The following is a 15155-nucleotide window of genomic DNA, read 5'->3' on the forward strand; positions in this document are numbered from 1 at the left end:
AAGGAGGACAGGCTGTATGGAGCTGGGCTGTGGCAAGAGAGGAAAGGCAGTTTCCCAAAGGGTGTGGGGGAGTTGGTTTAGCTAACTAGCACCTGGAATATGAGAGATCAGGAAGGTAGGAAGAACACATGATAGAAGTCTGGTGCCAGGTTTTGGATGGACAAAATCAGGGCTATTTTGATGATCACAGAAGTGCGAGCCATTACAGAATTAAGAAGTGTGTTCTAGAAATTGCCTCTGTTTGAAGGAGATGAATGGAAATGGTTACCATGGCCATGGCACACCTTGCTATTGAAGTTAGTGACACCTGAGACTCAAGTGCTAAGACAACATAATCCTTTTGGACTTCTCATTGTTGCTAGATATCATTACTTGTATATACACTTATAATTGCTAAAGGTTTTTTCCATGTCTGGCCTGGTGGCTGACTTTCAGATGGACAGATCTATAGCTTTGCTCTGTCAGCAGCTTCTGTTTTGAGAGTACTGTTTTAAGAGTATAGTGAATAAAGAAGCAATAAATCCGGGCTTCTGATTTAAATGTGAAAAATTCCCAGTATAGTTTGCAAAAGTTTCTGTTTGGCATTAGGTCTTGAATAATACACTGTCATTATTACTGTAGGAGAAAAACACTAAAAGTAAAATAGTGTAGGAGGTAATGCCCTTGTAATTATGTGATGTGACAGACAAGATATCAGCATATCTTAGCAAAAAGACTCCCCAAACAAAAACGTCTCTAAAACCTCCAGGATCAGTGATCTGCTAGGAAATCAGCTTTGACAGCTGTATTGGTTTTGTATTCCTCATGCCAGTGTGCGAGAGTGAGTGAGCAGCTCCGTAGGGCTTAGCTGCCTGCTGGGGTTAAACCACAGCGAAAACTGATTTCGTTTTTGAGAGATTTTTTTGGGACAGTGATCACTTTACCTAGTACAGTATTAATTTTCTAGTACTTAAGGTACATGTTTCTAGTTTTGAAAATGAATCATAAAGGGTTGGAAAAAACCTAAGAAGTCTGTGTAAGGAATCAGTGGCAATCTTTTTGTGCAAACATTACACTTTTTTTATTTTCCTTTCTTTTTTCCCCTTCGCAGCATATAATCAAGTTTCACAGGGCTTCTAAAGCAAACAAGAAACCAGTTCAGTTACCTCGAGGAATGGTGAAGTCGCTGTTATATCAGATCCTAGATGGTATTCACTACCTGCATGCTAACTGGGTGTTACACAGGGATTTGGTAAGTGGATCCACAATGGGTTTTAGCACTGGGATGATGACTGAGGGCAAGGATTGTTTTTTTAATGAAAAATCACTGGGAAACAAAAACGCTTGTGCTAATAAATATGTATTTTTATGCTGCAGTCAAACAGCCTTGATTAGTAGAGTGAATTTTAAAAGCTGGCTGTGATCTGATATGCTTATGAGGGCAAGTGTATCAGATGGCTGTTTTCATTTTTTGATTTTTCTAAACAAACTATTTTAAAAGTGTTCACTTAAATAACAGGCACGTTGAGGTACAGAAAATGCCTCTGGTAGTATCACTGCAGGCAAGATAAGTAACTAAATGAGGCTTTTGTGTAGGTGGGGGAGAGGATGATTGGCTGTAAGAACTGCTGAAAAATAAAAATTCTCTGAAATTAAGTTTTACATAGGAAAGTAGCTTTTGAAGGCCATTATCTTCTCCTAATATTTATAATCTACCAGAAATATAGCCACGCCAACTTCTGAAGTATTCTGCAAGTAAACTGCTGTTTATCCAAACTACGGTGTAAGCAAAATGTTTTGAACCTGAGTGTTTTTTAATCATCAAATTCTTTTAAATTGGTGAATCTCACCAGTTCTTATCTATTTGCCCTTGAAATATGCTCATAGCTAGCTGGCCTTGTTTTGTCTGTTGTCTTAAAATTTGGTAGTTTTCCTGAGCCAGTTGTCTTTAGCTCTTATTCTTAGAAGTAAAGTGAAAAAAAAATGCGATCAAAGTATGATACCTACATATGATAGTTCTAATTATGGAAATTTCATTTGTGTATGAGAGTATCATTACTTTGACCTTTCATTGCTATGAGTCCTTATTACCAGTTCTATTCTGTTTGGTGCAATAAGTCTGGCTTCCTTATTACTCTTCCTTTTAGTCTTTGGACACTTTTAGTCTTTCAACAGGTTTTAGTAGTGTTCCTGGGAAGGTGGTCAAGGACTAGTTATTTGTCTATTTTCATGCCTGATACATGCTTTTACAGATTGCCAATATCTCTTTTTAAAAGATGGGAAAAGATTTATCTCTGCTAAACATCATTTTCAGAACTGAAATACAAAGAAGCTTTGTTTTATCGAAGTCATTGTATGAATGTTGCTTCTAATTTGCTCCTGGTTTTAGGAATAGAACAAAAGCCTCAGCACTGAGTAGAAAAAAGAAAATCAAAAATATTCTGGTGGCCTTGTGATAACTCAAAGTAGTGGAGCAAAATATAAAAAAGAAATTCATAGTGCATCTTACTACTTAGACAACTTGGTTTGAAACCAAAATGTAATGTCTTCCTTTAATGTTCTGCCTGCAATAGTACTCTCAGTATATTTTTAAGAGGCATACAGAAAGTAAATGACCTATTATTAAGAATCAGATTTTTCTCATATTTTACTTTCTACAGTTTCAGAAAATTTATTAACTTAAAACTCAGTTATGCTTAAAAGAAAACCATGCATGTTGTTAACTGGATGGCTCAGGAGATGGGTAATTTGTTACAGAGCCTTTCACATCTAGGTCTGTAGCTCAAATACAGTATAAGTTGGCAACTGCAAAAAACTATTACCATCTCATTTTCTGGTCTGTGTGAAATGAGTTGGTGGTCTCAGTCCAGCATGAAGTTTTCTTCCAGCAGAAAATCCACCTCACAATTGGCTATCTTTTGATAATCTGAGGAAAACACCAAAAGCTTGAGGCAGAGACTGAGAGGTCTTCCCACCGGAACCTTGTCAAGCTGTGTTGGTGAGAATCCTATAAAAGCTGTACAGGGGCTGCCTGTGCTGCCTTGTCTGTGGAAACCTTCAGGCTTGTCATTTTGAAACCGTCCAGTTTGAGCTGCATTTAGAAGGCACGTTTCATGCAGGACAAAAGACAGAATTGTACCTGCCAATGCTCTCTTCCTTTTATTTTAGTCGTAGAGTTCCTGGGAGTAACCTGAGTAACAAAAAGGATTCTGCCTAGTGTTTTGTCTTAGAAAGACAGGGTGGTGAAAAGTAAAGCTAAAAATTGGGACTTTGCTAGCACCTATATTCTGATTCAAAGCAGAATAACTGATCTTAATGCTTAGATGTGGTTTTCTGTTCCAGAATATGTTACTCTTCAGTGATAAGTCATCAATTTTAACTCCAGATTGGATGGCTGGACAGATTTACTATGTTTTTCTTACTGTGCCTTTAAAATGATAGGTGTTGCTGTAGTTTCTAGGTGGTTTATATTTTCCTGGATTTAGATACACCCACAGAGCTGCTTAAGTAACACACTTGCTTTCATGTCATATACTAGCTATTATAAGAGTGATGGTGCTTGGGGGTGGTAGAAAGCTAAAGAGTGTAGTACTTCGGCAGAAAAATCTGTTATTTGCTACTTCTCTCTCATAGACTAAAGATTCTTTTTAAAGGGTATGAGTTATTTATATGATTATCTTCCATCTAAGTGCAATTTTCTGCTTTTGGTTTGATTTTCTGTTGGGTTTTTTGATGGTTGTTTTTTTTTTTTAAGATGTCTTAGTGAAGTTAGCTTTTAGGTAGGTAATGTTCTGGAGTTTGAGATCTTGACTTATGTAACCAGAAACAAAGTATAGCATAAAGCAACTCCTTTTTTGCTAGTGTCCACAAGCCACGCAGTAAAACTTAGTGGCTATTAAATCACAGGAACTGAGACTGAAATTTGTCTTCACAGTGTTGGAATCAAGGAATCTTAATTTATTTAAGGTTTGTGTAAATGACTGTCCTTCTGTATGAAACAGTAAAAACTGTAAGAAGACAACAGTTGTCTATTGTGAATTTTGTATTCATGGTTTGTCTTTAACAAAGAAAATGCCTACAAATCTTTACAGTAATTTAACTATTTAAATAGTTAACTGGTTTTTTTCTTTCCCTGGGTGCACGAAAGCCAGTTCACCATTTCCATCAGAGCAAGGGCGATGTTGATTGTATTTATCTTTGAATACTGCAGTGCTTCAGTACTTAGATTTTCCATAATTCTATGAAACACCCCAGTAGAATTTTTCAACAAATAAATGCCAGCCTTTTTTAAATTTCTTACTTGACTTGCATATTCTTCAGCTTTCTTAAATTTCATGGCTTAAAGTAATTGAAAGCAGATAGTTTATTCATGCTCTGATTGTAGCAGGAAGGAAATAGGAACGCTTCATGTAATTACCACAAAGTGCATCAATTACAGTTTTAATAATATTTTGAATTTAGTTATGAAGCATGCATTTTGCTGACTTCTTTTTCTAGTATTTTTTCCATTTTATAATATCCAGCTATTGGACTTCTTCCTTTGCTTCAAGTTCTTATTTTACCCTAAAAATAAGCATAAGCAGAAGATTATCCATAGATCTGTTTTCATCAATCTGCAACCTCAACAGCAAGGGAAAAGAGAAGATGCATTTTACAGCATGCTTGGAAGGTTTTTTCAAGTAATGGGCTCAAAACAGCAGTCCCTTTGCATGGTACAGTAACTTTTGTGCCATGCCTGTTAGTATTTGAAAGTGCATCTTTATTTAATAATATTTTGTAGTAGTCCTGTCTACACAGTCAGGATCCAGTCTCAGCTAAGAGAGGAGCACCCCTCCACTACATGTGTGGTCACTGACAGTAAGATTAGTCTGCAATTTACATTAATAATAGAATTTGCGTCTGAACTATTTGAAGTACTTCCATGGTGCAGCAATGCTTAAAAGCATACCACCACACCCCCAAAAAAACTACAAACAAAAAACCACAGAGGAAATCTCACAGGTCTTACTTATAGTACTGCAGCTGGGACACTGGGATAAAATTATTTTTGTTTCTGAATCTTCAGACTGCATTCTCTGGCCCATTTCTTTATGTGGGGTGTGAGTGGGTGTTGAACAGATGAATTGCCACTTGGTAAGCCAGGTATGGAAGAGGAGTTAACACAGTGTTGGGCTCCTGCTTCCTGTTCCCCTCCTCCTGTATCTTGCCGAAGGAATGACAGTTTCTAAACCTTTGTCGATAACATCTGTGTCCTAGTTGGTCTGGGATTGTGTCACTGTGGAGGTGAACATTTGCAATCTAGCACAGGATACTGCTAGTGAATGCGTTCTAGTGTGTAGCTCAGCTAAACTGCTGCTTTGAGGTAGTCAAGCTTTATTATAGTTGGAACATAACTTCCTGGGACCTGGACTCTTCCCAAGGATACCTGCTGCCAGGTTTGGGATTAGAGATGTTCTAATCAGTGAGGAGAAGCCACTGCTGGAGTGGTTTTGTGGGGTTTTTTTGTAGACAAAATCTTAATTACTTTCCAGGCTCTGAAAGGTGAATCACTTAATTGTGTGCATTAGGCAAAGTTAAATATGTGGAACTTTTACCCTAGCAGCTTACCATTTTCCCCATTAGAGCTTTAGAATCCAAGGATTTCTCCCTCATCAATATTCAATGATGGCTTCAGAAATACAGGAATGCCCTTTGGTCTTGCTGTAGAGCTTCCACATCTGCGGTCATTTGAAGGAATGAACCGAAATGCTTAAAAAGAAGAAAGAATTAATAGGAAAAGCTGTGCACATTACTAGAAAGAAGTTTTCAGCTTTTAAAAGCAGAGTGGTTTTCTACTCTGTTTAAGTATATCAACAGGTAATAGGCATCGTTTCCCGAAAGGCATTATAATGACTTGGTAGTGATTTTCTTTCAGAGGAGAAAAAAAAAAAGCCCAGTCCAAGTCCAATCGCTCTTTTGGTTGTCAGCTGTTACATTTCCCGGGATTTTTGTTTGCAAGGTGTTTTTTATTAGGTGTGCGCTTTCATGAGATCACAAAAGAACAGTGTGTCTGGCAGAACCTTTTCTTGCATATGTTTACAATTACGTGCTCTTCTCCGAGTTGTAGTTTACTATAATTCTAAATGTTCTGTAGTTAAAATAATATGTAGTGTACCTTAATGCTTCTATTTATGGGGAACATGACTACTCCCTTGCCTGCCTTTCTTAGTATTTTCTTTGTCTTAGATTAAACTTTCAAGCAAGTAACTAATCCAAATATAGAAATGGATCAAAGGAGATTGCAAAACTTTAGTATTTGGTGCTCGTGCCAGTGATTTAAAAAAAAAAAAAAAGAGAGAAACTACAAAAAAAAGGAAAACAACCCAAAAAACTTGAAAGAAAATAGCCTCTTGGGTCAAACTTTGGACTGAATAATGTCTGTCAACTTTATAGAAATGCAGATTTAAAAGTAGAAGTGGAGCATGATGCTGCAGTACTACCAGCCTTCCAGTTAGAAAAGTACGGAGAGATGTGTGTTTGTGTAGAGATCTTTGAGTTTACCATAGAGAAGCCTATAGAGATACATAAAATAATGTGCTTCATATTCACGTATGCAAATCACTGTGAGACCACTTTCTTTGAAAGGTCATAGCCATAAGGAAGGGGATGTACCTGTGGGGAAAAAAGGAAATGTCGCTCCTGTCTTCAAGGAGAATCTGGGAAATTACACGCCAGTCAATCACTCTTGCCTTGATCATTGGAAAGGTGATGGATCAAATCCTCCTGGAAGGCATTTGCAAGCATCTGAAAGATATGAAGGTGATTGGGATTAGTCAACATGGATTTTTATGAAGGGGAAACCGTAGTTAGCCAACCTGGAAGCCTTCAGTGACTAGCTTGATGGATGGCATAACAGCAGTGGATATTGCTTCCTTTAGTAAGACTTCCAACTCTGCATCCCGTACATCCTTGTAGACAAACTAATGAAGTAGAGACTAGGAAGTGCACAGTGAAGTGGATTGAGAACCGGCTGAGTTGATGGGCTCAAAGGATCAGTGCCATGAAATTGGGCTGGACACCAATCACTAGAGTGGTGTCCCAAGGGTTGATACTGAGACCAGTGCTGTTTAACATCATCGTCAGTGATGTGAACAAAGAGAGAAAGCACACCCTCAACAAGCTGGCAGATGATATCCAGAGGTGCCTTCCAACCTCAGCCATTCTGTGAATGTGTTATATCTTCATCATTTGATCTGTCTTGAAAAATTACTGTTTTTTCAAAGTCTAAAATCCAGCTCATGACAAATAATAGAAGAGAAACCAAGGGGATAGGGAGGTATGAGGGAGCAAGTGTAAGATGAATATGAAAGATCAAATAGCTCATATGGAATAAGTAACAATGTGAAGAACGCAGTGGAATACTTTGCAGCAAAGGAAGACATTTTTGCAATGTATCTTGACAGTAGTATGATGAGGGGGAGGATGTGGTGCCATTTTCTTTTCCTGAAGAAAAAAGGTGACGTATCACCAAAAGTTTTTTTGGAAGCTGTGTGGTCAAAAAATGAAAGATATACTTCTACTGGATCATCAGTTGTTACAGACTTTGCTATGAAACAATTGTGTAACACTAGTGTCTCTAGAAAGAGAAACCTAAAGATATTAAAAAACCTGTCAATTCTATGGGATTAAAGTGTTACAGAGATTTGTATTTTTAGACCTTTATTGGATTAACCCTATATCTTTTATTCTTAGCTGGAGGTGCTAAGTACTGGAATCCAATGGAAAATATAAATGAAGACACAATATTTAGTCTTCATTGCAAGGCTTCCTGGTGATATTGTAAATTGACAGTCTTTAAAGATAGTGAAAAGTTTTGGGTTTGTTTTTTATAATTCACAGGGCACATCCATTCAAGCAATTCCTGAATATGAATGTACTCTTTCATAGCTTTTTATAGATGGGTCATCTTTAACCTTAGATCTCTTATAAGAAAATGCAAGGCCATTTAACAAGTTTTAAGTAAGGATAGTGAAAGGATACTATAAACTCAAAGATTTATGTAATATGTGAGATCAACAGAAAACACCTGAAAATTTTTATCCAAGCAACTGGTGTTTAGCAAAATGTCCTAAAAATCTTGATAATATTTTACCACACAGTGCTGTTAGTTTCAAATTAATAATAAGATGGAGTGCTGAATAGGGGAACATTTGGTGGGTATTTTTCTGATTTCCAAGTGAAAAGCTCATTTCTTAAGTTGATTCAAATGAAAGTAAGGTGCAAGGAAAGGTCAGAAATCTCTATTTCAGGTACAGGTTTTTCAAATCCACTTCTCTTAGACTACTGCTTTTGTTCAAAGCCCCGTTTACCTGATTGTCGAGTCCAACCTTATCTGTAATTTTTTTGTAGCCTTTTATTATTTTCTGCAGGTGTTTCCAAAAGATCTGACTGTATCAGTTTGTCTGGGGTACTGACTTATGCTTTGTCTGGTGGAACCTAAATTTGGTTTTTCTGCTTTTTAGCTCAGTATTTCTTTTCCATAAACCATCCTCAAAATAATTAATCATCTGTGGTGATAAAACCGAAGTCTCACAACCTTCATGTTTACAGCTGGCAATAATACTGGCAACTATTTTTTGCTCTATTAGTGAGTATATCTTGTTTTGAAACTACAGTAAATACAATCTTTGTCCAAAGTTTAAAGAGGAGGTCAAGGGAGAGCAATATATGTATTATAAGAGGAGCTTTGCTAATTTACCAATTCAATAGTGTGACCAAACCTAGGCAGAATTACTCTGAGACTGTTATTGCCTGGAGAAAATACAAATAGAGTTTCTGAATTTGGAGTTCTGTAATCAGTGTAAACTTCTATTGAACTGCCACCACATGTCTTAGGGACATACAAATGCAACACAGATTAGTATTTGTAGACATGAAGTTGCATTAGATGATTATTGATGTTTTAGTGATATATTTTTGCCTTATCTGCTGTAGAACTGTCAGACACAAGAAGCAATGGAAGTGGAGTATTTTTTCCCTGACATTTCTACATCATTGTAAATCACATAATTTTAGCCAGTAATCCTAGACAGATTAACAGGCAGTGAAGAACTATTGCAAAAGGGGAACTACAAATTTGAATCTGAAAGTAACTTGTAGTTTTTCTTTATATTAATATAAACGCTATAAATGTGAAGACTACTGCTTTTGTTTTCTCTCTCCTTGTTTCCCTGGAGTCCTTCAGGACTAGATCCAATGTTTCAGGACTGAACTGTATAACCACTTGTATCTTTACCTTACAGGATATGAAGTCAATGCAGACCTCTTCTGTGCCTTTGGGAAGTTTGTCCTTGTCTGGTGGAATATATGTTTAATAACAGCACCAGAAACACAAGTGTCCTCATATTGCATATTGACTTGTGAACTGGAAACAAGGTGGTGCTTTAGAGTTCTAGATATGCAAAATAATAGCATTGCTTTTACAGTCTCTAGGAAAAAATAGTTTAAAAAAAAAGCAAGTTCTGTTTTTACAAGAAAAAAACCCCATTATGTTGATGTGTTGATACTGTGTAGCTGCTTAAGGAGACAAAGGTCACCTGGGCAAGCTGGTTCTTTGTTACTTTCCCCCAAGTAACCTTTGTATCTGTTAACAAAATTCAGGTACATTTGGTAAAAATATAGGATATCAAAACAGACCAAATTTCATGAGAAATAGATGTCAGATACAGGAGGGTATGTGCTGTGGGAGAAATGCATTGAGAGTTGCACCAGAACCAACTGGTAAAATACTTTTGCTATTACTTTTTTTAGGCTTAGAAATACTTCAACTTAAATTCCAAGGCATTTGAGTAGATTGATAACTAAAGTAGAATAATGTAATGAAAATTATATGGGTGTTATGTAAGTAATATTGAGGAATATCATTCATAGATGGATACCTGATACATAGATAATTTTTCTATCTATCTGCCTGTATATATATGACACGTTTGACAATGCAAAGACATTAGCTCAGGGGAGGACTATAGTAGATCTCTTTGTTTTCTGTAACTATGAACTTGTTCTTTCATTACTAGCCTGTTTTTTTCATGTGCTGGCTTTCCAAGATGGCCAAATAACTAATTCTGGTGCTGGAAAGAGTAATGTAGGTAATACTTCACTGTTTGAAGGTTAGCTCAAGTCATCTCAGTGCATTGCCATGCAGTAGTTACAGGTAAAATGGCTGCAATAACTCATATCCATTTAGATAAATACATTTAGAGGTAAGACTTCTACAGAGGAAAGGCATTCTAGAAACTTCAGATGGAATTTCTGCCACTAAGGTGATGAGCTGTACTAGCCAGAAAGAAAAAGCATCAGCATAACTTGTGGTTCTGACCTGAGAGAGGTATGGGGGACTGGAAGCTCTTTCATCACAAATCTACCTTTGAAGTAAGCTTAGTCCATACAATCTCTGCAGTAGGATTTAAAAAACCCTAGAGTATGATTTTAGAAACAGATGCAGTTTGCAATTTAGTTTTGTTGGGTTTTTTTTTAACTGCTAAATACCTTAAGATTGTGTCTAAGTTAACACGTAAAATGCTGTGAGAGAGAGGAATATAAATTGTTCAAAATACAGGAAGGAGCCATAGTAAATGCTTTTACTGCAGTCTGCTGTAGAAAGAAAATGCTGTGTTTTGTATGATTTATACTCGTAGAGGAAAAGATTATAAGAAAACAGTCATTTGATTAAATCTAAGCAGTTTTAAAGTAACCTTATAAATAGGACAAACTTATATAAACTTATAAAAAGCTTGTTCTTTATGAACTCCCAACATCATGTCTTGCTCTTGAGTGACACAAAACACAATCTTTAAGGTGTTGTTTGAAATACAAAGTTGCTTTAACAGGTAAACAGAAAGCCCACGCAACCACTGGAAAGTGCATGCTAATAAATTACATAGGCTTTTCACCTTTGTTATTTTTTCTTAATCCAGAACAGGAGGAGTTGTGTTACTCAATACAAATAGGGTGATATGGAAGCAATGAGAGTATTATTTAAATGAAAAACAATAAAATAGGGCTGTTAAGGAAAATGGTACCACAACTGCATGCAATCCAAGGAGTAAATAAGGCAATTTTCTGCCTTTGTGTGAAAGGATAGGGATGTATGACATTACAGTACTACTGAATATCTGTCAACCTGTGGAAACTGCTCCAACAAAATTAATGAGTAAAAATGGTACTCAGTGTTTCTATTTCCCATTCAAAATCCCTGCTTGTGAGACAGAACTCTAAATATAAAAAGGAGTTGGAATTATATGTGGAATAGCATAGTACCTAAAAACCAGTTTCAGAGCACGCTCTGCTCTTGCATTTGATCCTGCTCTGATGTGTTCACAGCATCCGGAGTCATCCTGACGTCTGGCGCTTTAGCAAAACCCTTAGGAAATATATTTCTTCAAGATTGATTGTTTTAGTGTGTAAAGTTTGTTACTACACTTTTGACTGATGTGTTAATGATATTTGACTTGTTAGATTTTCCTGCTATAATAATATTTTTGGCCTATGATACCCACCTTTCCTTTCTCTGAGACTTAATATAGAAATTCATGCCCTGCAGCTTGTCCTGATGTCCTGAGAAATGTAATTAATTTTTTTTTCTTTCAACTTGAATTCAGATCCAATGAAAGTGATAGAAAAGCCTGTCTATTAGGTGGTGTACAGGCTTTGAAAGGAAATTTTTGGACTGTGTTCAGTGCATAAAAATGTAATAGTGAGACCAACAGCTTTTATCAGACTGAAACAGAGATAAAATACAGTTGATGGTAAGTAGCAGAAGGCCTCCCTGGCATAGATGCAGCATCCTTTTATCTTGCCAAACACTTCCTGTACTTTTAAAATTTTTGAGCATGTGTGCTTTGATAATTTAGAGTTTTGTTTTTGTTTGGCTGATACTGATTATTTTAACGACTCCAGGTTTTAATGAGAATTTTATTTAGATGCTTGGTTTATTTATTTTAAACAGCTCTGGGATGTTCTTTATAGGAAAATAATTGCAGGAAGTATTACATTAAAATAGATTTTCTTAATTTTCCAGTGCTTTTCACGGTTAATGTGTTCTGTAATAAAAAAGTGTTTTGATGATTAGATTTAATACCTGTTGAGTCCTGTGGAGCCATTGTTTTCACCAGTGGTTGTGGCGGTCTTTTGATTATAATTTATTTTAAAGCCCCAAATCAGTTAATAGATGCAACAGAAATTATCTTGATTGCGAATACACATCTTTGAATTCAAGGAAAGAAATTAACTTCAGAAAAGTGCTGATACTATCACTTGAATGAGGATGTATTGACACTGTTATTGTGCGAGAGTGCTGTTTAGCATTGAAGTAGTCAGTTTTGTTCAAAGTGGAAGGAAAATGGATTATTTTCTTCAATCAGAAAATATTCCAAAAAGACAGTTCCAGTCCCTAAGAATGCAATAAGGGAGCATCCCACCTTGATAATAAGGAACTATTTTGGTATATGTTATGACTGCTTGAAGATCAGCAAGGTTATTAGAGATGTACTTTAAGAAGCATGAACACTGAATGTGTTGTTGGTCATAGACTGAAGCCTAGTGGGTTTTGCTTCACAGCTCTTCTTATCTGAGGACTTAACTGGGAAGTGATAAACCACAACAATATATTAAAATTTCTACTACTATGCCACAAAAGTGCTCTTTTAAGCAGGCTACATTTTGCTAAACCCTTGCTTAGCAAAGGCTAAGTTGTCTTTCTAAACCTTTTTGATTATTTTTTTCTGTGCCATTGAATTATGAATTTCACAGCTAGACATTTTTAACTTACTTGTGTTTCATACTTCTCAGGCACTTGCTCACATACAATTGAAGAAGTTCAGTTTTGATTTGGTATGATTGTAGGGTTGTGTTTTTGATGCTGTTCCTGTATTGTTTAATACTTTGAAGTCTAAAATATAAAGAAGTCGTTAAATATAAATCTTAATAGAATCATTGAGGTCATGATTGCAAAAGCAAAACAATTTAGGGATAAAAGCCCTTTGCTTAGCGTTGTTCTTTTCAAGTTAAACTGCTTTTTTTTTTAAATTGAAAAGGAATGTTATACTTCTATCAGTTATCTTGTCACAGGTAGAAATGGATGGCATGGCCAGTTCTGAATATTGGTGGCACAGCCATTAATGATGCACAAATAGCAGTGGTTAACAAAAGTCACTGGTGTGACTCACCCCATCACTGTGAATCCTCTGCGGAGTAATGTTTTAGTAGTCAAACTCATAAGTATTGAATTATCCAAATGAAGATTAGTAAGGATGATACTAAAACCTTATTAAAAGGTGCATTAAAATGCAGGTGTAAAGAGTATGAGTCTGTTCATAAATATACATAGACTGCTGCAAAGAGTTAATAACAGGGGTGGGGAGGAGGTAGCATCTACGTTATAATAATCCTATAATACAGAATTCAAAGGAATTTGTGTTAGTCACCAATAACTATGTTTAAAATCAGTCTTTGAAAATTACCAATTTCAGAAACAGACTAGTAGCAAAAATATGTAGATCAATAGTTCCTGCAGACCTGGTTTGATGCTAAAAGTACTAAGAATCAAAGATCGCAATGGCTAAGCTGTCTGAAAAGGCGCATTTTTTTCTCATTGCTTTGATGAGTAAAGTGTAGTTAGAGGAGGACTCAGCAGCAGAGTACTTTTCCTGGAGCATGAGACAATGTTCTGTGACTTCCAGACATCTAGTATGCAAACACAGAATAAATAATCATCTCCCGCTCCTATCAATAACTTGCTCTGAGCAACAGGAATGCTGGTTTTGGTGGTGAGGCATTTTTGTTTGGTTGGTTTGGTTTGGGTTTTTTTGTTTTGTTTTTTTTGTGGTGGTGGTTTTGTTGTTGTTTTTTTTTTTTTTGTCACATCTCATCAAGACAGACTGGTATAATTTTCATTTTGTTTGCATTTTTACCTTCAAAATAGAAATTTAGGTAAGTAAGTTTTGAAGTCTTGAGTTTCCTCTCTGTGAATGTACACAAACATTTTCAGCGTATGTTAAGCAGCAGTGTGTGACTGTAATGTTCGTTCTAAGTAGCAGTCCTGCAGACAAAATGTGAAGAAAATGCATGGCTGGTAACCTTAACATGAGTCAATAGTCTTACAGAGTGAGGCAGGATACCTCACTCCTATAAAAATCATATAAGGATCATATAAAGTGGAAGATACTGTGCAAGGCATGTAAAACAATCCCTCTACTGCATTTAGCATTAGTGAAGCTTCAGCAGGAGCAGTGTGTAATTTGGAGCACTTGAGTTGAAATAAATAGGTGGCCCAAGGCAGAACAGCTAAAGGGAATCCACCAGAATGATCATACATCCAGAAAAATATAACCAACTAGGAAACACGGAGCAGGCAAGAGTTCGTGTGTTTGTTTTTTTTTTAATCTTGGTGATAGGACTGAAGAGAGAGGTTTGTCTTGGGAAGTGTAAGAAGTTCTTGCAGTGAAGGAGAGGCTGTCTGCACCTTCTGCTGATGTAGAAGAGGCAGTGAGAGTAACCTTGTCTGTTGTGTGAGAAGGAAAGGAAAAACAGTGCAGTGGAGAAGAATGAAAGAGAATAGATTGCCTGGGAATTGTGCAACCTTCAGGGACTTCAGGATCAGAGTGAAGAGAGAGTGGTATCGTGTCAGGTCAGGCAGATGGGTGAATGTGACTGCCTGAAGTTCTTGCTGTAGCCTGTCGGTTTTTATGTCCTTTGTTTGAAATTAGCTTGCTTCTTAGGATTTCTTTTTACACTTTGCAAATAATGATTAAATTAGAAGCACCTAAAAATGATTCAGTGAGGATCTTTTTTCTCTCATCAATAGTAATAGTGATTAAATGCACAAGATTAGGATTTGTCCAGGTATCGCAACAAAGCGTCCTACAAAGCCAGATAAGATTTAGTGCTGTGCTATGGTCACAAGAATTCATTCATGAGAGTGAATTCTTCCCCTGCTGTTGAGGTGGGGTTTGGGAAAGGAAGGGTGATTTTTCTGAAGTGTAGTTCTGTGGGGTTGCCAGAAACTTGTTAGTCTCTGAAGTTACAGCTGTAAATTACTGCATGGCTTTTCACATTTGGTTTACGATCATAACAGGTTTTTCACTTGCATTTGTTTGGCATGAGCGAATTATTTTACTTAATGGCAAAACTAAAGATGC

General features: G+C 36.5%; 1 protein-coding gene across 3 annotated transcripts in view; it reads left to right on the top strand.

Annotated features, from left to right (window-relative positions):
• The window catches only part of CDK8 (cyclin dependent kinase 8), a 73447-nt gene that overhangs the window by 37496 nt on the left and 20796 nt on the right, over nt 1-15155 (top strand). For all 3 annotated transcript variants that reach the window (XM_017818621.1, XM_017818622.1, XM_017818623.1), the window contains one exon: nt 1091-1231. In XM_017818621.1, the coding sequence (XP_017674110.1) occupies nt 1091-1231 (141 nt within the window). The remainder of the gene's footprint in view (nt 1-1090; nt 1232-15155) is intronic.

This window comes from Lepidothrix coronata, unplaced genomic scaffold, assembly GCF_001604755.1.
Source record: "Lepidothrix coronata isolate B3197 unplaced genomic scaffold, Lepidothrix_coronata-1.0 Scaffold69, whole genome shotgun sequence".
Classification (NCBI taxonomy): domain Eukaryota; kingdom Metazoa; phylum Chordata; class Aves; order Passeriformes; family Pipridae; genus Lepidothrix; species Lepidothrix coronata.